Raw genomic sequence first — 25341 nt, forward strand, 5'->3', positions numbered from 1 at the left:
TCCGACTGGCAATATCGGTAAGCAAATCACAGTGAAACTGTGAACAATGTCCTGAAAAGTTATAACTTTTTGCGTGAAACATATTTAAAATATATATTTAAAATTTCCGACAGAATCCATCCTCTCCTTACTTTGCAGCATTAGTGCCGAGCATTAACCTTTAAGATTTCCATCACACCATGAAGGCAGCACAAGTCACACCCTAGATATGGAACGCCAGGACTGCCATAATGAATTAATTAAATACACCATTAAATAATTAATTAAATGTGGCAATAATTAATTAAAATTGGAATTAATTAATTAAATAAATAGTTATGACACATGTAATTAATTAATTATTGACACATTTAATTAATTATTTATGTATTTCACATTTTAATTAATTATTGACACATTTAATTAATTAATTATTGACACATTTAATTAATTATTTATGTATTTCACATTTTAATTAATTATTGACACATTTCATTAATTATTGACACATTTAATTAATTATTTAATGATATATTTATTTATTTCATTTTGGCAGTCCTGACGCCTGGCTCTCATCATGAAATAATTTTATCTGTCAGCCTCACCCATCAAACTCAGGGGGCGGGGTTAACGCTGATCGAGTCAAAACCATTGCTTTGGCCTGGTGGCCATTGTTTCTAGCACACAACAACCGGCATGTGGAAGCTAACAGAACTGAGCTTTGAAAAACCCTGTTTGTGTGTTACCAAATACCGTTTTAATATTTTTTTAGCCGAGAATGTAGTGGTTTAATCTTCATGTGTCTGGTCGGTTTGTCAAGATACAGCCTCTTTGCAAAAGTGTTTCGATGATTTCGGAGATGTCTGCCCAGTCTCACGGCAAAGCGTGGGATAGACCCGCTCGCCTCGCAAGCAATCCCACCGACAAAGCGCAGGCCCCGGTACACAGCTGTAGTAACCCCCGCTGACTTCTTTTACTGATGTTATATTTATCGATGTTTTATTTCCTGATGTTCTTATGTGTCCTACGTGTTTCAGTCGCCAATTCTGAATTATAACTAACATTAAAAACATGTTTAAGGAGGAGAGAGAGCAAATAAATCTGTTTAACATCTGATCTTTGGGTTTTTGTTCAGTAATCAGCGTGACCTGTGTATAAACACATAAAAGAGATAACGTTGGTGTTTCCGTCATGTAGTAACTGCTGGCTTTAACTGTACAAAGGTTGTTCGACACTATGAAACACATACAGACTTCATGATGTTCGGCTAATATTTTTATTGTGAATATTAATCATGCTGACCTCGCTCTGTACACCACGCAGCGAGGTCAGCATATCCACGATATCCTCAGCTCCATGAGTTAACACAAAGTTTCCCAGCTGACTATCTAACTGCCAACTATTCCAGAGACGTGAAAATATACAGCATAAAGAAAAGTGTAAGAGACTCAGCAGCAGATTAGAATAACAGTTATACATTTAATAAATCACCAAATGAATCCAAGAAACGAGCAAACCTGTTCCGACAATTTGAATTTGTATTCCCTCAGCTGCAGACTCGCTGCTGTTTAAATGTTTGAAAAGGAAGATTAGATATAAAAAACGTCAAACATAGACTCAGTCTGCCTTCACATTTGATATGAGGCCAGCATGTATAGTGGCCTCAGCAGGCTATTACTGAAATACACGTGCTATATCATAAACTATGATATAAACAGGGAGGTCCTATTAACATGTTTAGTTTTAAAGGACACCTTCCTGCCTTTAGTCTCATTCATGAGCAGTATTAGTTTTCTTCTAACATCCAGAAGTCTGCACAATGTGTTTCATAGTTTGTAACAAGCCTTTGACAGGTAAACATAACATGACCGAAAAAGCAAAAAAAAAGAGAAAAAAAAGAGAGAGAGTGTTGACATAAGAAGAGAAAATTCTCTCAATTATGGAGACAGACAAATGGTTCATTTATGTTTGATGTGTGTTTATTCCTCCCTAAATATCGTCGGTGAAGTTCGCCATGCATGTCAGATTTTCCTGCGCATTTTTATACCTCTGCCAACAGAGAGAGAAAAAAAATCACATTCTAACAGACAGCTGGTGCTTAGAATACAGTTGAATAACTATTAAAAAACAGATGATATTTAGATGATAGTTCAGTCTAACACATGTGCCAGTGAACCATTAAACGTCTGTGAAACTATGCAGTTATGAAACGTAACTTTAACCTCAGCCAAACCGATTTGCTCAGTTGTAAATAAAACAGCGAAGTAAACGTGACCCGACAGACAGAACCTGAGTGAATGAAGTCCAGCGTTTAACCACTGAGAGCTAAAACTCAGCTGAGGTTTGAAAGCTGTGTGCCGGTGATTGGACATCAGCCGCTGATAAAGCTGTTCGCCTATAAAGTGCTCTGTAAGGAAACGAGCTCCAGCAGCTCTGCGCTCGGGGAAAACACTATATTTACTTATCTTGTGCAGAAAAATGCGCTGACATTGCGTTATATCGAGCACCGGCTGCCCAGTTAAACTGTGACTATCACCAGGTAACTAGGCGTGTTTCTTGAATTAGCAGCAGGTGTTAAACAGCTGACAGATGAGGAGGAGGATGCATGCAGGTAAACTGAGGGTCTGTTGAGCTGATCGCTGGTTTCGTGAGAAAAATGTCAGCTCGTTCTTTATGTTACAGAAGCACAGAGACACAAGACCAGGCGGAAAGAGACGATCGTTCGGTGAAAATGAGAATCTGCGAATGCAACATGTGGAACACGGAGAGTGGAATATGTAAACAAACCGGTTAACGTAACCCCCTCGGTGCACTCTGCATGCTAACTGTTAGCAGAGCTAGTGAAATCTCTGAAAACATCTGAGCACTTTTGCAAACATGTTCTATGTTGACAACCTGACCAGACATACGTCGCGACATTCGCGGCTAAAACACTGTTAAAAGTGTAGCTGGTGACAGAAAAACGGGGTATTTTAAAACTACACCACCACCATTGCTGCTTGTGATTTGATCTGCATTCTGGGATAACTGGCTGCCCCAAGTCTACACAAGCAATCGATTTTCTAGGATCGACCTGTTTTGACTTACTTTGCACGGCAACCAATCAAATGTTAGAGAAGCTGCATGGGCAGCGTTAACCCCGCCCCCTGAGTTTGATGGGTGAGGCTGACAGATAAAATTATTTCATGACGAGAGCCAGGCGTCAGGACTGCCAAAATGAAATAAATAAATATATCATTAAATAATTAATTAAATGTGTCAATAATTAATTAAATGTGTCAATAATTAATTAAAATGTGAAATACATAAATAATTAATTAAATGTGTCAATAATTAATTACATGTGTCATAACTATTTATTTAATTAATTAATTCCAATTTTAATTAATTATTGCCACATTTAATTAATTATTTAATGGTGTATTTAATTAATTCATTATGGCAGTCCTGGCGTTCCATACCTAGACACCAATGTCTGGAAATACAACACACACACACACACACAGACCACAAAATTCAGTTTGTGGTCTGAATTTTGCCTCACTTTTACCACTGGAACACCTCACAGAGCCGACATAAAATCAAATTTCGATATTTAGTTATTTTAAACGATTACTATTATTATTAAGCCTTACCATTTAATATAGTAGCATCACACTTTCTTCAGCATGCAAAATTAATATGCATATTTGATTTTTTTTTTTTTAATGCTGAAGAAAACAGAAAATTGTGGTCTGACAGTCAAAAATCAACTCACGTTCTATCATTTCAAACCTATGACAAAGAGCGCTCTTAATTTTTATCAGAAGTTTAATTAAATATGTACAACTAATCTTATTAAAGCACTGCATTTTACAATTTATCACACAAGATACTACTCCTCTCCTGTTCACAGGGTTATCAACACCCGCTAGGTAATAGAAGACCCTGCACATTCAGATTCAGGAGGGTCTGTAACTATGGTTTGGCCAATAATCCCACTATGTATATCTACAATCTGCCCATTTAAAAAGAAAGAAAGAAACGAAAGAAAACATTGATCTTAGTCAGAGCATACAATCACCCAGACATCATCTACTTGATATAGGGAAAGGCCAAACTTGTCAGTAAGCGTACAGCAGGCTATGCTGTAAATACAGATTAGTTCCGCTGGATTCAAAAACATGTCTTCTGTGTGGAAGAGCCACGTGTGTCATATGTTACAATTTGAACAATCAGGAGTTGTGGTCAGTTTAAAAAAAAACAAAAACAGGGCAAATAATTCAAATTCAGTATTCATGATTCTGGTAAGACAAAAAAAAACAAACAAAACAAAAACAATGAGCTGGCAACTTGTGTGTATGCAGTATTGTTGACAGGAATTGGTTCATCCAGTCAAATGATTCTGAAAGGAGTAAACACCAAGTTGGCTGTATCAAAGCTGTGTAACAAAAGAGGAGTGGACACACGATGAACTTTGAGTGAGACTGTGGCTCTGAAACAGACCAAAACCTGTAACTCTCAGCTTTAGTGCTCATTTTATAACACTGAACTTTAAACTGCAGGTTTATCTCTGTGAAACTGACCACTCAGTATGTATTTTAAGCCATGTAATTTTGACAGTGAGCTACTGTGAGCTCTTATTTTCTGCTGTAAGACACTGGTAATCATTATTTTGTTTCAGGACTCAGAAATCATATTAAATTTTCTTGTACATTAAAAAGGCCCTGTGACCAGCACACAAACAACAAAGAAAGGAAAAGAAAATGAAGACAGACAAGACATTTCAAACACCCTTTAAATGACAGAAGGTGAAGAGGAGTGCGCCCCCAAATCATAAGCACACCACATTAATAGGTCAGTAACATAGTAGCTGCTGTAACAGGTACAGTTTTGGTGACAATCATTTTGACCTCATCATCCAAACAGAAAAAGGGGAGAAAAGAAACCAAATGAAAGGAAACAAGATTGTGTTGATGTTGAGCAGATTTCCCTGGCAGTGCACACTTTGACGGTTGGTTACACTCTCGACAGATCAGTGTAATAGTTGCAGTGGCGGCTGAGAATTCTCCTCAGGTGTTAGTAGTTACTTCAAGGGTGAATTCTTCATGGGAATCATTATTCTAGACTCCATGTGCTGAATAAGAGGGACTGTGAGGTAAAGAACAAACAACAGTCTTAACAACAGATTTCCAACAGGGAACACAACTTTATCTCATTTAAATTTGCTAAAGTTTCATGAATTTATAGCTAGAGTTCTCAGTTTAGTTTCAATGTTAACATCCCAATAAAAGCTCATTTTATTAAAGCCTGAGTTGTTGTACGTTGTCCTTACACCAACACTGCTGAGTGTCTTTGTAATCCCATTGAACATAATGATTCCCTATTGCTAAATCAATCCTTCATAGATTCAGGCATCAGAGAGACGCTGAAGTAGAATTTATTGTGCCACGTTTGTTTCCATTTGTGTAGGTATGAACAAGTGAAGAATTATGAGTATGTAATCTACAGACATGCTTGTGTGCAGTTCTCCAAAGAAAAGGAAGGAATGAAGCCCAAAGGTGATGAAAATCAGGCTTGAACAGTCTTCTCTGCAGCACGAGCTAAAAGCTAAAAGCATGGACTAAAGCACAAACAAGAATAACTCAGAGCACCTGGTGTTGGCCAGAGGGGCCGATGGCGCGATATGGCAGCCTCGCTTCTCTCAGTCTGCCCCAGGGCAGCTGTGGCTACAACTGTAGCTTGCCTCCACCAGTGTGTGAATGTGAGAGTGAATGAATAGTGGTATTGTAAAGCGCTTTGGGTGCCTTGAAAAGCGCTATATAAATCCAATCCATTATTATTATTATTATTATTCCACATATTTTAAGCTACTTTTATTTGTTTTTAAATGTTTGTCCAATGCTGCCCCTCTGTACCTCTCTGAGCTTCTTCATCCATACATACCTTCCTGGCAGACCAGCTCCTGCTGAGTGTGCCTAGGACTAATGGTAAGCTCAGAGGGGATCAGGCGTTTGCTGTGGCAGCACCAAAATTGTGGAATGAGTTGCCTTTACATGTTAGACAGGCACCTTCCTTATCCGTTTTTAAATCACGTCTTAAAACATTTATTTACCTTGGCTTTCAGCACAGAAGGACTTGTTGATGTCTCTTAATATGTTTTCTTATTAATTATATTATTTTTAATTTTAAGAAATTTTAGATGTAATTTAAACTGTTTTCTCTTTATTTTATATTTGTAGCACTTTGGCCAACATTGTTGGATGTAAAGTGTGTTATAAATAAAGATGCTATATTTGTAACACAGCTCACTGGTGAAAGTCTGCAAAGCTCTATGTACAACCAACACACTTTAGAGCAGAAGTGGGCAATTAATTTTCCCAAGAACTTTTACAGCCATGACAAGTTTTAGTGGCTAAAATGTCCAGTGAATGAACAAAAGTAACTCACTGACACTATTGTTCCCGCCTCCTCAAGTAGACTTTGGCTGTAGCTGAATAGTCAGTTTTTCATTGGGAAGCTTCCTAACAGGGAGACTTCATTGCCGGCTAAGAGGTTACATTTTCTAAACACTAAAGAAAGATTATACGATGCTTCTACACCTCATGCAGCTTACGAAATTCACTGGCATTAATGAGGTTTAACATAATTCAGTTTGCAGTTTCGCCAGCATTTAGGGATAACATTAATTCACATAAAACATTAGTAGATGCCACACTGATCATCTCTTCAGCAGGAAGAGATGATGTGAGCAGAAAGCAGCTAAATGAAAAACTCATGTACCACAAAGTTGTCTTTGTTTATATGATCTGCAGCAACCACAGCAATGACACAACAGGATGAAGTATCAAAGATGTGCATTTTGCAATTCACCTTTAGATTATAGCAGTTTCAACGCTGCGAAGCCAAGTCAACAGCATCTACTGACACACTGCAAGCACTTTAGTGCAATCTGAGTCTCTTTTCCTGTGTCCTGTGTTCTACTTCACTGTTTTCCTTGCTCTCATGATGCTTTTTCTCCCAGTAAAGCGATTATAAAAAAGACACTTTGTAAAAGGTCAATTTCTTTTCTGTAGGTTTGCACCTATTGTATCTTTTTAAAACACGGCATTTAGTTCTCAAAATTCATTATTACCAAGGTGTGTAAAAAAGTCAATACTTCCAGTATTTGAAGCCCTGAGAAGAGAATATGTTGACAGTATTAGTAATTAGTCTTCATTGTTTTAATCTATTCTTGATCGACAATTTATAATAAGTTGTTGGCAGCTTGGGTTCATCCGAGCTTAAATGTTTGAAATTAATATTTTCATTTAACGTTAACATGACACAAATATGGATAATAGATATAAAATAGGTTAATTTTAATGTCTTATGCCCACAACAGAACAACAAGACTCAGCACTTACAGTAACTAAAACTTGCTTAAGTATAAAAGTATCAGACTGAAACCAACCTGTGTAATAAACAACCTCGTCCCAGCCGTCACGCTGCCAGGCTGCGTTTCTGGTATTTTCTCTGGACTGCAGGTCCTTGTAAGCTGAAAAGAAACACGTTCAAACTCACTGAGTAAAAGCTGTAGCTTTTTAAACCAAAGACGAATCATAACGTCAAACAGTCGTGCTCAGGAAAATTTAAATACTTGACAGCTTTTGCATTAAGTTCACTTCCAGAACCTAAAGGTGCACACCGTCACGTGGAAAGAAAGAAGAGCAACACCAAGTAAACTGTTTAATGCTACAAGCAAAATGGGAGCTTCTTTCAGCAGTACACATTTGATGCCGGATGCACCCTCCAAGGGATTCGTCCCCTCTCCTGGTCCTGGACTTTTTTACATCAGCAGTCCCCAACCTTTGTTGCGCAACGGACCGGTGTAATGTCAGACAATATTTTCGCAGACTGGCCTTTAAGGTGTCGCGGATAAATACAAAATAATTAAAATAATACGACCAAGACAAAAACTGTGGTAATTTGTAAATATAATAATAAACCCGAATTCACTGTGTAATTGTGTAACTTTATTAGCAGCGTCCTCCTGAAATGTACCAACAACATTAAGAGTAACATCCTCCTCTCTGCCCCTTAATGCTCTCTGGTCACTATGGTAACGCGTAAATACTGGTCTGTGGCCCGGTGTGGGGACCGCTGTTTTACATCTAAAAGGCATGTACCAAAAACATGTACATACATTTGCATTTGTAGGTGACCTGGACAATATTTGCAGCATTTTTCTTGAATGATCCTGGAAACTCATCTTACCCCATAAGTGGTGAACTGTGTACAGACTTCCAATCTGTGAGAAAAAGCCTCCCACCGCCTCTTGGTTCTGCTGGCGAATCTCAATAGCCCGAGCCCTGCACAGCACCAAAGACATTACACAAAACAGCTTCTAAATAGAGTGGCAGTAATTAAAACACCACAACATCCACCAGTACTCCCCTCATTTCAAGTCAGTACATCAAATTTCAGTTTTAAACCATCAGCCTTGTTATAATCATCCCTGCATATTTGGTTTTATAAAATTAACAAAAATCAATTTCAATTCAACAGATGAATATATTGACATATATTAAATGAAGCCCAGGCAGTTAATGGATTATTATATGCGGTCATGCTCAGGAGTCATGCATACATTTTGTAGTCAGAAAGTACTGCAGACTCATTTTCACCTGCAACAAAATGTGAAACCAACAAACTAGCAGTGAGGAACTTTTTAGATTGTAGCTACAAGACTAGTACAAAGGGAACTAAAGCTCGCAAAGTTATCCCCCATAAATGATCAAATTTGGTGGCTCAGATATTACATGAAAAAGGAAAGTTGTGCCTTACCAGTAATTTCCCCATTCAATCATTGTGCCTGGCTGAGAAAAAGAAGGTAAAGATCATGTTCACTACATGTACCGCAAAATACAAAACAAAAACGCTCCCCCCAAAAACCCAGACTTACAGAGGGAGGACGACTAATTCTGTGGTTCATAAAAAAAAAAAAAAAAAGAGTTACCCTGAGTTGATACGATCGGAGCTCATAGATGTTGGGTCCTGGACGAGGGACGGGTTCGTTCCAGAAACTGAACTCCAGCAGCAGCTGGTTCCTACGAGACAGCAGCATCTTCCCCCTCTCATTCCTGTACTCCATAAACTTCTACAGCAAAGACAAATGAAAGAAGCACAGCGCTCAGAAAATCTGACTCAGCTAAAATAACTGCCAAATATATTTGTATTCATGTTGTTCGACTGTGAAGTCTGATCAGAATCTAGACAATGAAAGTCAGCTAGTGTGCATTCAGAGAATTTAAGTGAAAGAAAATATCTTTTTACCTGGACTCATAAAAATATATATACATATATAAATCACCTTTTCTGAGAAGGTATAATAGAGGAGTAGTGATATGCGGAGAATATATATGGCATTTATGGTTATAAATATAGTGTATACACTTCTAATTTGCCATGTGCTACTTAATGTATGCAGAGATAGATGAGTAACAGAGATAGATGACTGCCATTACCTCATAAGACTTTGTTGTTACACTATCTCTTACCGTATACTACTAAATCTCCATTTGCACTATTTGCCTATTTTGCACCACTATGCCTTCTTACTTGAATATTGTATATTGTATATTGCATAGCTTTTTTTTTTTTTGTTATACGTAAAATTGTATTGTATTTATTTAAATTTTTACTTTTTAATTATTTTATTTGCATTTTTCTAATCACTAGGGTTTGAGAGTAACGCAATTTCTATTCTGTGTATGTCCTGTACATGTGGCAGAATTGACAAATAAAGTTGACTTGAAATTATCTGGGCAGATTAACAGTAGTATGTATTTACTGATTAAAGTTTGTGGAATTGTGCAAATTAAAATCATGAGGTTTGCCAAAGGACAGTTGATAAAGCAATAAAGGGAGCGTCACAGATGTGCAGGACCAGTGCACAAAGCCTATGCACGGTTTTGTAGCCTCTTGTTTACATGTGGTAGCTGTATTCTGTCACCAGGGGCCCGTTCTTCGTACCTCGCTAAGTAAGTTAGCTGGATTTGATTGTTGACGATTTCGTGTGATCTTGGATCGTTCGGTTCCCCGAAGCTCATCCGGGACTTGCTGTCATAGCAACAGAGCCATAAGCGTAAACCTGCTCGGGAGCAGGTTTACTTTATGTAAACAGGATTAGATCGCGGCCACGCAGGTATGTCCGCTTCATTTATACGAAAGCAACAGCGATATTCCACCACTGTTTCACCATAAATAAATATCATCAATGTAACTAAAGATAATGCAGCACTTGATCCTTTTATTGATTTCACACAGATACATACAGGTCATTTCCTGAAAAAGGGAAATGTACTATTAACATTCTATTACATGTATGTGATTATTACAGATGTAATTCATATTTCACAGTAATAATTGTAAATTACTTCGTGTAATCAAGATGAGAGACCACGGCTATAAAAGCGAAGGTGGATTTGGGAAGCCTGTCGCAGCCATGTCCTGTCCGTATACGCGAGCAACCCATTGCGGAAGGTGCAAGATTGATAAGGAGAGTCCTCAGAATTCAGCGTATATTGCGGGATAGACAGGATCCTTTAGCTCAGCGCGACAGTGTGCTCATTGAGAGATATCGATATTCCTGTGAGGGTATTATTTACTTAACCAACTTGTTGACGAAGGGGTGCAGGACCACCACCTGTCTTTTTTTGCTCTGCCTTTTTCTTGGTTGCTGTTATGAACAAACAAACAGATTATTTCAGGGTCTCTTTCCAAGAGACTAAAAGCAATATAAGTGATAAATATTACCATTCTGTAGAATATTCTTATATTTCACTTTTACTTGTTCCCATGTTCTAGTGGGTCCTGTTGTGAATGTGAGAGTGACTGAATAGTGGTATTGTCATGCGCTTTGGGTGCCTTGAAAAGCGCTATATAAATCCACTCCATTATTATTGTTATTATTAAATTACTTACGAGTTTAATTTGTCAGCAACTTTCTGCCAGCCCTCTCTCCTTGCTTTTGCAGCCTTTGCAGTGTTCCCTTGCGTTTTAATTAAACTCTGGAACTCCTGAAATCCCTCACTCAAGAGTTCTTGCTCTGCTGCCGAAAAATACCGAGCGCGCTCCTTCGACATTTTCGCCGACCAATCAGAGGGTTGCCGATCAATGTTTCTACTATCGATGCGTAGCCCCTTTTACGACACCCAGTGATCTCACATTACTTCATCCAGCTGTACTAATCGTCAACAGCAGGTGTGTTCGGAGAACCGGATTAGCGAGCTCAGAGTTAGCGCGATGATTTGGTCTTGGATGTAGTAAGCGACGTACGAAGAACGGGCCCCAGGTGGCAGAGCCACAAATATGTGAAACAGGTTGATTTTCTTTGTAATTATCTGACCAATCAGTTCATGCTCTTCAATGTGGGAGGAACACATTATTACAAGCCACTTACTTTATTTTATCTGCAGGGCTTTCCAAAAACTAAGAAAAAAAAACACATTTCTGAAGATTAAACCCGCAGCATGAATCATCTGTTCATTAACACTTTCCTTCTTCAAAGCATTACTGTGTAAATAACCTTTAAAGATTACTGGAAACATTAAAGATAAAGATGGAAGGAAAATGTCACGTGGGTCTAGCTAGATGGGTGCACTGCTGGAAACATTGGCCTACAGATAACCAACGGCCAGTAGGCTTAACTAATCAGAGCACCCGTTACCTTATTCTGCCTGAGTTTGTTCATGACTTCGGTGAGAGCCGGGTATCCTCCCCGATATCTCCACAGGTGAACTAGAATAGAAGGAGCAGAAGAGCCAAAGATAACGTAGCTCTTAAATAGATCTTGTCTTTTTTGGGGGAGTAAGAGTTTTGTTTTTCACAATAGCATCTGTGGTTAGACCTCCCTATGAACCACCCGTGATTGTGGAGCATGACGGGATTCAGTCTATACAGCATGAATTTCCAGTCAGTTTCTGTGTATGCATGTGAAAGGACATCATGTCATCTTACCACTACAATTATATCTCAGAAAAAAGAAAAACTCTTAATTTCATGAAGTGAAAAAATGAACATGGCTCTAACATACACTCCCCAGCCACTTCATTAGATACACATTGCTATTATCAGGTTGGACCATTTTCTGTCTTCAGAACTGCTTTAATTCATCAAGGTGCTGGGAACAGTCCTCACGGATTTTGGTTCATGTTGAAGTGACAGCATCACATAGTTGCTGCAGACTTGTCAGCTGCACATTTATGATGAGAAACTCTCTTTCCACCGCATCCCAAAAGTGCTCTACTGGATTGAAATCTGGTGACCAGTCTTTGTAAACCTTAGAGATGGGTGTGTGGGAAAATCCCAGTAGATCAATATTTTGTGTGTTGTGTGTGGCACCAACAGGTATGCCATATTCAAAGTCACTTAATACACCTTTCTTCCCCTTTCAGATCATCAGTTTGAACTTTAGCAGGATTTCTTGACCATGTTTGCATGCCTAAATGCACCGAGCTGTTGACATATGATTAGCTGATTAAATATTTGAGTTAATGAACAACTGAATAGGTGTACCTAATAGAGTGGCCATTGAGTGTATTTAATACATATAGTATCTCGGAAAATATTAAAAGAAACAATTCTAATGTTTATTTCCACATTAAACTAAATGCCTTTAATCTGTTAGTTCAAGATTTAGCATCAAACTGCAAATCAGAATACAAAACACAACCATGACAATAAGACGGAGCCAAAAAGGGACAGCGACAAGCTAAAAACATAGCACCATATACTGTCTAAGTGTTCACATGCTGAAAGTGTACTGATGCAACCTTTTAGAAAACCTTTCCTGACACTGCCAACATTACAGCTCTGTAACACCAGAGAGGGCCCACAGCTGTGGAACGACAAATGTCACCACTTGGACAAAATGGAGAGCAGCCAGGAAAAAGTTCAGTTCAGTCTCAGCTATAATTAACTGAAATAGAAAAGCTGAGAGAGGAGAAAAAGCACAGTGCCTTTAAGTAATGTCTGTTTTTACACCAAGATAACGACATAGTTTGAAAAATTCTGCCACATCTCAATGTAACTCATCTGCAGCGGGAAACAGAAAGCAGCAAGATTATCCCGCTGTACAACTTGATTTAGCTTAAACACGTACAGATTCTCATTAATCAATAGGACTCACAATCAAGAGGTCAAGTAGTTTGCATCTTGTAGAGCTAAAAGCAACAATATTTATTATAAAATGAGTCTGAGCATCGCATGAAATACGCTGGATTAAAAAAAAAATCCAGGTCTCAAGTCTGTATCCATAAACTGCTTATTTAAATAAATAATATTCATGATGAACATTGTTCTCATTTTTACCTCGTAGTAATATGTTGTCTGCGAGGTTTCAATCTCATGTTTCCTCTTCTAAAAGAGAAGGTTGAGCTTTGACGAATAACCAGATTGAATGGGCTCAAATAATTCACCTCGCTGACATTCAAAAGAAAGTCCGTTGTAACTCAGGTAGGGTGGATGTTCTTACCTGCCTGATCCTGCTCCCCATACCATGTGTTCCAGGTGCCCACAAGCTCACAGGGGTATTCAGGGTCAGTGTGAATGGAAGGCAAGACATCCTCACTGAAGACACAGACAAAAAGAAAAGAAAAAGTGTGAAAATGCAAAATATCTGACATACTGGTTCCAAAAAAAGTGTTCTAATGTGACATCTGAATTAAGATAACACAACAAAGACTCATACCAAAGTTCATTGTAAGCATCGAGGCACTCAGGTTTGACATTGTGAACTGCAACAAAAGAAGAAAAAAACAAAGCATGAGTAGACAACATGATCAAACAGATTTCATGGGTTTATTAACTGTTGTGGTAATCATTAACTGTGTCCCACTGCCAGCAATACATACACTGTATTTTATACAGGTTGTTGTCTTCTTTTTTGGCAAGCAGGTGAGAGTGAGCATCTTTTCTGGGGATGACTTTTCTAACAAAAAGGGATTTGAACCAGCTTTCATCACCAACATTTGAGAGGCTCCTGTGATGGGATTAAAACATTTTTTTTTTAAAAGTTGGATACAATCAACATTTCTTTGGCTACACAATGCAGCATTTAAGTACCAACAACAACAAAGCTCCCCTAATAATCCAACCCTGTTTCCTTCTATTCTGTGTTGTATTTCTCTGTGAACATCTGACATATATATTTTAGTGTTAAACCTCTAGCTGCTGCTTTATCAGTCCAAGTCTCAAAAAGACAGATGTGGACGGGCTATATTCAATAATACCTTTACTATTGTTGTTATGAAACTTTCAAAAGTGTCCTGGCTTCCTAATGTGAATAAGGTCAGTTTTACTGCAAGAGCCCGAGGTGTAAACTAGTAAATGTCGGCTGAAGAAAAGGTGCAAATCTTTTTTTAGCCCAGCCAACCTATGCATTTCAGAGGTCAGCAGCTCAGAAGGCTGAGGGGTCTACACAGAGCACAAAACCCTGAGATTAGTCTGCACTGACTTTAATCAGCCTTCCTGCATTTTCTGTTAATGTACTCGATCTACAAGTGCCAACAGTCACCACGTGTAGCGGCTGAGCTTGTTTATCAGGAAACAGTCCACCGGTTTTCCTCATAATGCACCAAAAAAAGGACACATTTTAGTGTCAGTCTGTAGTCAGGTTTATACAAATATCTGCCTTTCAAAGGGAAATAACAGCTTATTTTAGGCCGCTCAGCTGCTGCAGCGAAGAAACTGAATCGTCCAGTGACCAAAACAAGCACAGCTGTGCAGCAATTCAATGCATTTTGACCTTGAAGTTGAATTCAGTTTAAGACTCAGAGTAACTCGGCGGTAAGTTTTTAATAATTTCTTCAACCCAAGTCTATAAAATCACGCATGACATTATAAATCAGACACTGGCGATTGTTAGGACAAGTTGACTCGCTGTTTATTTTAAAAATCGTGGGGGTAACAATCAATGTTAGCAGAAAGTTAGCAGATTTACAGCTACATGGCTAATGCTAGCTACGTTGCACAGAGATGTAAACGTAGCGAACGTCCTTACGTTCCCTTTAGCATTAGCTTAACCGCCTAGCAGAGCCCGCACGTTGTCATTGGGCTACACGAGCAGAAGTTTAATGACTTTTAAGCAATATTTATGCACCTGCACAGATAAACTGTGTATAGAAGAGTCTAACCTGAGGGCGACGTTCACCGGGCTGCTCGCATGAAGCCCGCTTCTCGTCTGTTTAAGGCCTCTACCCACTGTTTGAAGGACTCTGATCGCCATCTTTCCTCGAAAGCCGTGTGGAGGTTGCTGGAGGCTACAGCCGCAGTCCGTTCCCGCAGGAGCTGACGTTACTCACGGGAGCGTGACCCCGAGTTAGAACCGACAGTACCGGAATCACTTGTGGAGCTGATTTAAAGCACAGATATTAACACAGCTCAATACAAAATACGCAGAGTTCGCTGTTGTTGGATTTATGTGAAGTTTTCATAGTTTTGGGGGCTTTGATCGATCCGCCTGCTGAGCTTGCATTTATAACCTGCATATTCCCATTACTTAAAAGTGAACAGTTTGTCCCTAACAATTTCATTCACTGCACCTTTGTGCAACAATAAACTGTAAGGACAGCTCCCTCAGTAATTAGACCAGACTCACTGACTGCATATTCATTATAGCAGTCCCACTTACAGAGCCACTACTGACTGGAATCACCCCACCATGTCCAGATCATCACTTTACACACCCCTGCATACAAATGTTGTTGTTTTCAGATTATAAAGTGCATATTATTTATAAATGCAATTTGCACTATTCTCTTAAACAATCTCAATTTTACTTTTTATTCTTCTTTAGCCTCAGTTTTATTTTTACTGGGGTTTTTTTAATCACCATGGTATACATAAAAGTTGTGCACTATCTCAGTTTAAGGTCTTAACTATGCACCTATTGTACTTTGACCATTATTTATTGTAAACTATACTATTATTTCTTCTTTATCCCGCTGATGTAACATAATTTTCCTTGTTGGGTCAATAAACGTCATTACAACTTCACTTAAAGCTCCAAAGTACCTTATATTAAATGCAAAATGAAGCAGCCAAAGCTTCATGCATGTTCTATGATAATAACATGTCTAATGTACGTTTTTTGTATTCACACACCTGATATCTACTTTCTTAGTTTTAAGTGAATACCATAATGGCATTTATTTTATCCTCCCTCCTCTCCTTTTCTCTTGGATGGGTCCTCATGGATGGGCCGATTAGATGATCCAGCCCAGGCCTTCACCTTTTGATTATAATATATTCCTAACCTGGATAACAGACACGAGTATCTTCCATGACATTGTTTTTTGCGCAGTTGTTTTATTTTGCAAATTCCTCTGAAAGGTGTCCACTACCTGAGCAGGTAACAAGGAAGTAATATTTAGTCTCTTCACCCATACATGTACAGCAAAGATTCTTAGTTTATAAACATAAATCCACATTAACACTTGAAACACAAGCATTGTAGAGTGACAAATAAGCTGATATTACTGCATGAAATCACAGTTTTCTGTCATGAAGTGGGAGTTTGTGCCGGTGGGGAATCGGCTCCACTGGGGGCAGCAGAGATGTTGAGCTCCTGCAGTTTCTCTGACAGCGTTTTCTCCTCTTGAAGTGGAAGGTCTGTTAGAGGCTCCACAAATTCAGTTCCTGCAACCCTCTTTCCTGTTAGGGGGTCAACCACCCGGCCAACTTTATACACGATCTCTGACAGTTCATGCTTCACGTGTTTGCTTCTGGGCTCAGGCAGAGCCTTGAGGAGGACGATATCTCCCACAGTGCACTGTTGCAATGCATCATGGGCAAAGTACGTCTTCCTTTTGTTGTAGTACTACAGGAGAAGAAGAGACAATATCACAGTTATTCAAATATAAATTCATAAATGCTTGAACGTTTATGCCCAGAATTTCTAGTTCGAACCAAGTGGCAGAAAGCTAAGACTTTTGTGGCCTGAGGCCCTCGTCTCTGCTTTTTGCAGATGATTTGGTCCTTTTGGCTTATCAGGTAGTCACCTTCAGCAGAAATGTGCAGAAAAGTCACTGAAACATGGGACAGTGGACCTCCCATCCATATAAAGGCATAAAAATAACTAGGGCTGAACGATTATGGAAAATAATCTAATTGCGATTTTTTGCCCCAATATTGCGATTGCGATGCGATATGCGATTATTTTTTTAAGGTATTTGTCTTCTGTATTATTAAACAAAGACAAGCAATACATCATATAGTATGGCCAATACTATATTACATTAATTTTAAACTGTTCTTTCCTGGAAGACAGACCTCTGTTATGATGACATGAGGTGATGCATGAATTGATGACTGACATTTTTATTTAACTTCTTCAATCACAACAGTATATTTGAACATACACAATAGTTTATTTTTAGCTTACAAACATCTGAGCATAAAGTGCTGACAAGGAACCCTGGTGTAAACATTAAAATGAAAGTCAGTACAATGTGCAGATTGCAGAAATATACATAAAAAAAATCAGTGGCTTTACCACACTCAGTTTTTCGACATCTGTGAACTACTAGACAGTCATTCAATTAAAAAATAATATTAAATAAATAAAACTAATAAATAAAAAATACACACATCTTACTGATCTCTGCAGTCAGTAACATTACACATAAAGTGCAAACATAATAGCAATTGTATAAACACACACACAAACACGCCTTTAAAGTTTAAAGGCGTGAAATTGGACGGTCTAGCCTTCTGATCTGCGTCACCGCTGTCTCGGTGGAGTTTAATAAACTCGGCCGTCTGCTTCTTGCTATCTAAAATATAACCAGACACTGGTGTAAATTCTCGACTGTCTCATACTTCTGTTTAATAAGTTTTCTGTTTGACGTTTAGTCAGCTGTGTGAAAACCAAGGAGGAACCCACCCGGGGGATTAATAAAGTTTTATTTTATCTAATCTAATAACTTTAATCTCAGCCAAACCGATTTACTCACGAACAAACAAAACACTGAAAAAAGCCCAACAATAACATTTTTAGGTTGTCTAAGTGACTTATATATTACGTTTAACCCGAGCAGCGAAACTCCGCGGTGATCTGAAAATGATGTGCCGGGAGTTGTGCCGTTCTCGGCCGCATCAGTAACCCTCGAGCTCCCGGCTAGCTGTCGAGCTGGTGGGTAGCAGACGCCTCTGAAAACGTCGAAGCACTTTTGCAAATATGGGATATCTTGATAAACCGAGCAGATATTTGATGTTTACACAACTACTTTCTCGCCTGAAAATATGTTAAAAGTTTATTTTGTGACCCAGAAAGATTAGTATGAGTAATTTTAAAACTTAGTAGCGGCCGCCATTGCTGGAAACTGGAGTTTGGCTGGGCCGCGCTATGAATTCTGGGATATGGTAGTAATTTGGACAGCCTTCGGCGCGTCGCTGTGACGTAATCGGTCTACAAATGCGGCCTCAGGAGGATGCAGCCCATGAATTGTATAATATAATCGCAGTATAATCGCAGCCTTTGCGGTTAGAAAATTGCACTTGATCATGTCGCGATATTATCGCAAATGCTATATATCGTTCAGCCCTAAAAATAACATAATAATAACGCCCAATATAAACAAATAACCACCACCACGTGTGCCTCTTGCCTCTACAGCAGAAACGGCCCTAACCAATCTGGCGCCCTAGGCAAGATTTTAGGTGGCGCCCCCCTACATCAGCAGTGTAGTGTAATGTTGTAACAAATAATATTTCTATTAAATAAGCTTTACTTTGCATTTTAATTAACGTGGGATTATTTTTTGTATTTAGAAATAATAGTACCAACTTTTTTTTTTTTTTCAACATTTGTGGCACTGGCGTGGCGCCCCCTGATGGACGGCGCACTTAGCATTTGCCTATACGGCCTATGCCACGGGCCGGCCCTGCTCTACAGAATAAATTGCAAGGCTCACAGTTTTCTTACTGACAATAAATAAAAACAGAAGTCCTTGTTTCTACCTCGGACATAATTGTGTTTAATGTCATGAAAACTTCAAGCTCTCTTGAAACTTTTGCTAAATCATCAATCAGGAAAGTCAGTTGATGCCTTTATTTTATTGTATTTGGATTACTTTAATTCATTGTTTATTTGTCTAAGCAAAGAGTCGTGGAGTAATGCCAGTGATCTACTCATTTCCTCTGATAGTATGCAATGAGTCTGACTTGCATAATGTCACCAGAACATGTATGTGAAGCCTTTTTAGGACATCCACGAGCCTTCGCTATATATGAAAATAACATCAACAGCACCGGCTCACTCCCACACACATCTGGTGTGCAAAACTGTCCGTTTACACACCTGCATCAGGGTATATTCTCTCCCTAAAGGTATCTGAGTCTTTTCTCTACAGGACCTTTAGCTGTGGACACAATCTTTAAAAAGGCCATTCAAATATTTTTGTTTTTACTCTTCTCTCCAACAACCTGTAATAGTTTCCTTCTGTATTTCATTTACTCTGTAGCTTTACCGGCCTATTTTAAAGCACTTGTACTCTTATTTTATAAAAGGTGCTTAATCCCCTAAAGGCTCACCTTGAGCAGGTAAGGGTCCAGCACCAGCCTGGTAACTCTCACTTTGGCCGTTTTGTGCATCTTGGTCCCGATGACTCTGCCGATGATCCATTTGGCATGGACTGATGCGTGCTGGACTGACATCCTGCAAAGCTTTACTCAACCTGCAGAAACAAAATATTATCAACCCTGACATCATTATATACGGATGAGACTCAACTGAAATGTAATCAATCTAAAGACACGTTCAGTTACAGTTTTACCGGATAAAACCTCTGAGCCGACAACTGTACTAACAATGTGAGTCAACGTAAAACAGCCGCTAAACGGTTAGCCTTGTTATGTTAGCATTAACTTAAACATACATTCATTTTTTAAAGAAAAGGTCATAAAAATAAACTGATGTAATTCGGCAAGAATACAAAATACCATTGAAAGTAGAAAATACAAAACTAACTCACTATAACCACGGGAAAATATCATCAGAAGGTCATACAAGCTCCTCCATGCTGTTCAGTTCTGCTCGTTTCGTGACGTAAACTACGGCTAGTAACGAGGGACATCGACAACAAGCGTATGCTTGCGTGTATGGAAGCTTGTTTCTGACACTTGAAAACGAATATTCTTTGCCACCAATAAGTAAAACCTCGATTTATCGACTCAAACGTCTGACCAAATATCTTGAAATGAAAAAAAAAAAAACTAACGTAAAATGTTATTAAGGTCAAGACAGAAACTAAACACAAACAAATGTTATTTTCAGCTACGGAAACAAGCTTCCGTATTTACGTCCTACACAATTAGTCACAATTTTCCGTTTTAATTTCATATTACTTTATTTATGTGTAATTATTTTTATTATACGTCATCTAGGATTGAATGTGTGTACTTTCATATATTTTTGCAATTTTTAATGAATAAAATCGATTTTAAATTTATACTACTTACTTGAAGTGTTTTTTTTTTTTTTTTCACTTTTTTCAACTTAATCTGTAGTGACATGCTAAATACTGGATGCTGCCGCCTATATTACCTTTCCTTTCTGTTTGATCAAAGTTAAAATCTGACTTCTGTTTGTCTGTTCGGTTGGTTGTAATTTTTATTCATTTATAACCTTTACTTGAATCTGAAATGATGACTACACTGCACTGTCTTTTGGACAATAATTATGTAAATATTTATTGGACATATTCTATATATGACGTCACTAGTGAAGGGCAGTACCTACTTCTTTATGCAATCTACGCAGCTCAAGAGTGGCTGAAGTTAAAAACTTGGAAACTATGAACATCAACAACATCAAAGATTGTTAAACAATTTTAGAGCCAAGCCAGCCAGTTGAATGTGTTCTTACCTACACTTCTGCTTTTCTTATGTGCAGAGCCACAAGTCTAACTTGGTGATATTCAAGTGTTTACAGATATGCAGTTGTGGTCAGAAGTTTATATCCACTCACCATGAGCGTGAAGATCATGGTAATTCTGGGCTTGTAATTATTTCCTTGATCTGTTCTTTTTTCCAAAGTGTAATGATTGCACAGCATATATCTTTAATCAATTAAAAGAAAAAAAAGAAATTGGTGCACAAGTTTGAATATATTTAGGATTTTCTTTAATCCACACAGAGTTCAAAGTATGCATAGAGGCCCAAATAATACACATACTCACTTAAATCTTTACATTCTACAGTGTCTTTTAACTTGACAAAGCCCATTCCTATTAACTTCTCATTAGTGATTATGATTGACTTCTCGTTCAGTATAAAACAGATTTGTTTGACAGTGTTCATTGGATTGACCAATACTCAGAACAATGGGAAGGTCAAAGGGACCCAGTGAATAGGAAATAAGGAGAATTGTAGAGTTACACAATCTGGGAAAGTCTCCTGGGTCTTTTTCCAAATAGCTGCAGATTCCAAGATCATCAATTCAAATAATTTCACATTAAGTACAACTTAGTTGGATGTGCCACCACTTTGCCAAGATCTGGAAGAAGATCCAAATTGTCACCATCAGACCAGAGGAAATTGATTTGAATGTTCTGGAACAACTCAGGATCCACACAGCCTCAAGCCTGCCATGAACTGGAATCCGTTGGAACAGCAGCATCACTGTCCACAGTTATGGGAGTTTTAAGTAACCATGGACTGAAAGTGTGCAGACCAATAAAGAAGCCCCTGCTCCAAAATCCACATCACGAGTTCAGCGGAAATTTGCAGCTGCTCACATGGACAAGCCAAATGTCCGCTGGAAAAATGTTTTTGGTCAGATGAGACAAACATTGATATATTTGGCCACAATTACAAGAGGCATGTTTGCATTAAAGGTGAGGCTTTTAAAGAACACTGTAGCAGCTCTCAAGCATGGTGGTGATAGCATCATGCTTTGGGGTAGTTTTGCTGCCAATGGAACTGATAAATTCCACAAAGTGAGTGAAATAATGAAGAAGGAGGACTAGCTTGGGGTGCATATAGTTGATCCTGTATATGTAACTCTGACTCTGTGGATTAGATAATAGTGCAAAGAAAAAATTAAAATCTCCAAATTACTAATAATGAATGTATATAAGCATCTGAACAGAAGTGGGTTTCCCTTTTCCAGTGTAAATAAAATATTAATTTTAACCACAAGATGGCAGCAGAAGAGAAGAGAAGAGGTGTATTCTTACTGAAAAGGATATACTTTGAAATTATGGGAAAAAAGACAAAATAAATATTTCTATATTTATAGGCTCCAGCCTCCCCTAAATTGAAACTTTTATAACAAGTCGTGAAAAGGATGGATAGATGGATAGTTTTAATGCAACAACATGACAGATGTTAGGTAGTGTTGCTGTGCTGATGATTCAGTGAGTAACCAGGGCTGCAGAGGAAGAGTGAAAAGAGAAAGGGAGGAGGTGATCAACAGTAATAAACATCAAATATTTCCCATCTTCACGAGTGTGTTTACACTTGGTTTTAAAATGCATCTTGTGTGATCAGATCATAGCTTGACATTTAAGACACATAGTTTTTGTTGTTGTTGTTGCCAGTCAAGGATCAGCTTAGTGCAGGATAGCAAGAAATGAATAAATAAAATGATAACAGTAATGTAAAGAAAGACACAGTGGAAGAAAGACCTGTTGATTGAAACAACTGGAAATCCTGAAATAACAAAAAAATCTTCATAATGGAATATTATCACTTATGAATAGTCATTTCTCTTTTCTTTAGCCTGAAATAGTGGTGTGAAATATAAGACCTCAGGGACCAAAATCACCACAGCAAAAACTCCAATCTGGCCCACTGGACTGCTTTGGAAAATGCGAAGGAGGACACAAATTTTAGACATTTAACTGTATATTCACAGGTTTTACAGCTTTTCTTACAGATAAAGACCTCCCGATGGCTATTCATACAGCTCGAAAGTAATTAAGTTATAGATTTCTGTAATTTACTCATTTACTTCTTGTAATTGAAGCCTGAAGAGTCATGCTAAAAGATGCCTTTCCATTACTACAGCTGCATTTATTTATTATAAATACATACTACTCTTCTTTTTCTTATATTAAGATGTAATTAATTAAATATGCAATTACATCTCTGTACGCTGACAGAAAGAGGAGTTTCACTGGTCTAGCCCATATAAGATCCAAGTGGGCTGTACGTGGCCCCTTGGCCTAGACTGTCAAAGGTCTGCAAAATGACCAACACACTAACCAGCCACACTGATGTGAGTGTTTTTCCATCACCGGTAAAGCACATATAGCGTCTGAAAGAGCGAGGAGGTGGGGGGTTAACATTCATGCATTCATACCACATTGTTAGCAGCTTCGTCCCTGAGCATTGGCTGCAGCTCAGAACCAACCGCAGGCAGACCAATCTGGTCTTAATTAGAGCCATGTTGTAGTAAAGCACAGGTCTGGGTCTCTGTTTCCCATTTAAGGCAGTGCAGGATTGGTTTACCTCTGCCAGAATGACAGCATTAGCCAACTTTAGTCAGCTTCATACAAGAACACTGAGACAATTCAAATAATACCAACTGGTTGCATGCTTTTCCCTGCTGAACTCATTGTCTGCATGGGGCTAAACCCATGTAGGTCAAATTAAAGGTGTCACCACAATCAAAAGAACATGAAGTGTGTTTTGGTGCACCTATAAAAAAAACAGTTCAAACCCCTATTAAAGTTTTGGGTGAGAATCATATGGTGAGGCTACAAGAGAAAATCACACGGTATCAATGGCCATATTAAAATATTTACCTAAAGATAATCACATACATAACTAAGTTAAAATGCAGCCAGTGTTTTCATACATGAGAGCTGACATGGTTGCTTTATCAGCTCTGAATCATGTGAAAGCTCTGCTGGTGTGATATAAGACAGAGGCCCGATAGCAAACCCACCGTGTGATTGCACATGTATGTTTTCTGTGATAACACTGTGACCCTCTTAATCAGCATGTTTTATATTTCCAGATTATCATGCTGGAATAATGTAAGCATCCTCCTGAGTAAGTTATTAGTCTCTAGATATAACATTTTTCTATAGATTAGACAATTTAGTCAGCGTGTTTGTTCATGACTTTGACTGAGCCTATCACTAAATTAAGATCAGCCCTTAGGACCTGGACATGGGGTGGTTTTAAAGCTGAGTGAATGTACTACAGAAATAATCAGAATCTGTTGTTATTAGAGTCTATTTTATTGTTTCTCGAGTTTACAAAAAGTTCAAAACATCCCTTAAGCCCAGGGTGGGATACATATGTGGACTTTATCGTAAATTGAAAGAGAATTTTTCCCCAGTGTAGGGCCTGGGTAATGACAAAGAAGAAGAAGAAGCTTTATTTCTATAGCTACAGTCATATAGTCAGGTTATGAACTCAAAAACATTACTTTAAAACATTAATAACATTTTTAAAAAATTAGAACAAAAAACGATTTAAATTTTTTTAACAGCTTTAAAGCTGACAGAATCATTCACTTATTACATAAAAAAAGCTTTGGCGCTAAATCAGTTAAAAAATGCTCCTTTGTTTTAAGCCTGGTTCACAGAAGCTTTAACCCACCTGAGGGGTCTGAGTTAAAAGTTATAAAACAGAAATCAGAGCAATACTATGTAGTTATAAAAAACAAACAAACAATCAAATATAAAACTTGATTTTGTAACAATGAGGAGCCATTGTTATTCTGCCAGGCCTAGAAGGAAACTGTTGCATCATTTAGACTTGCACATAATGACCCGATGCATTCGTTTGCATAATGTCACTGGGGAGTGCTGCCCTGAAGTTAGCAGTAATTATTTTCCACACACAGGAAAAAAAATTCTTACATACCAAGACTAAAATCTTGACACATATATATCATATATATAATTAAAAAATAAATATGCTTATTTTTTAATTATATATATGATGTATTTTAAACAATTAAGGTTAAGGTCAGAGATATGAGTGACATAAAGGGTTAAGAAGATGAGTTTGCAACAAGGAATGTTGCATGAAGTGACCTATGAATGTGTCTTTTCTGACTGGCAATAACCAAAGAGGTGGAAAGCATTAAACCATAGTCTGTCCCTGAGCCTCATCTACATCTCTCACCAACTCTGCACACCTTTTGCACACCTTCAGTTCCTCATTGTTAGAATTCATGGTGTGAAACTCACTTGTAAAGACAAATAGTAACACAAGAAGAGTTAAAAGAACTAAAAAGAGATTTTTCTCTTGCCATTCACTTACATTTAAAGCATACCAGGGCATTCGGTTTGAGCATATTGTGGTCCAAAAGGAAGGATTTCATACACAGAACTAAGGGCTACCCAGTCAGAAACTAACATGACTATAAATTACAATACC

At 38.1% G+C, this 25341-nt stretch overlaps 2 protein-coding genes across 2 annotated transcripts; both read right to left on the reverse strand.

Annotated features, from left to right (window-relative positions):
• Window positions 1-3415: 3415 nt before the first annotated feature.
• LOC146624382 (protein NipSnap homolog 2-like) lies at window positions 3416-15272 on the reverse strand. Its single transcript, XM_085364579.1, has 10 exons — window positions 15135-15272; window positions 13854-13981; window positions 13691-13736; window positions 13475-13569; window positions 11669-11739; window positions 8957-9097; window positions 8785-8816; window positions 8215-8309; window positions 7412-7495; window positions 3416-5109 (listed from the first exon to the last, which is right to left on the reverse strand). Exons 1-10 carry the CDS (start codon window positions 15224-15226, stop codon window positions 5045-5047), a joined length of 849 nt encoding a protein of 282 aa, XP_085220705.1. The 5' UTR covers window positions 15227-15272; the 3' UTR covers window positions 3416-5044.
• Window positions 15273-16302: 1030 nt separating this feature from the next.
• On the reverse strand, window positions 16303-20037 carry mrps17 (mitochondrial ribosomal protein S17). Its single transcript, XM_085363877.1, has 3 exons — window positions 19974-20037; window positions 19534-19676; window positions 16303-16819 (listed from the first exon to the last, which is right to left on the reverse strand). Exons 2-3 carry the CDS (start codon window positions 19654-19656, stop codon window positions 16502-16504), a joined length of 441 nt encoding a protein of 146 aa, XP_085220003.1. The 5' UTR covers window positions 19657-19676; window positions 19974-20037; the 3' UTR covers window positions 16303-16501.
• Between the last annotated feature and the right edge of the window lie 5304 nt (window positions 20038-25341).

This window comes from Diplotaxodon limnothrissa, linkage group LG10 (assembly GCF_057381915.1).
Source record: "Diplotaxodon limnothrissa isolate DT_005_m linkage group LG10, D_limnothrissa_male_GT1.1, whole genome shotgun sequence".
Classification (NCBI taxonomy): Eukaryota; Metazoa; Chordata; class Actinopteri; order Cichliformes; family Cichlidae; genus Diplotaxodon; species Diplotaxodon limnothrissa.

Coding starts and splice junctions, on each gene's coding strand:
- LOC146624382 (XM_085364579.1), bottom strand. CDS start 15,226: ATGGCGATCAGAGTCCTTCAAACAGTGGGTAGAGGCCTTAAACAGACG. Junction 11,740..13,474: donor TGGGGAGCAGGATCAGGCAG/GTAAGAACATCC, acceptor CTTCTATTCTAG/TTCACCTGTGGAGATATCGG. Junction 9,098..11,668: donor ACAAACTCAGGCAGAATAAG/GTAACGGGTGCT, acceptor TCTTTGCTGTAG/AAGTTTATGGAGTACAGGAA.
- mrps17 (XM_085363877.1), bottom strand. CDS start 19,656: ATGTCAGTCCAGCACGCATCAGTCCATGCCAAATGGATCATCGGCAGA. Junction 16,820..19,533: donor TGGACCCTTACCTGCTCAAG/GTGAGCCTTTAG, acceptor CTTCTCCTGTAG/TACTACAACAAAAGGAAGAC.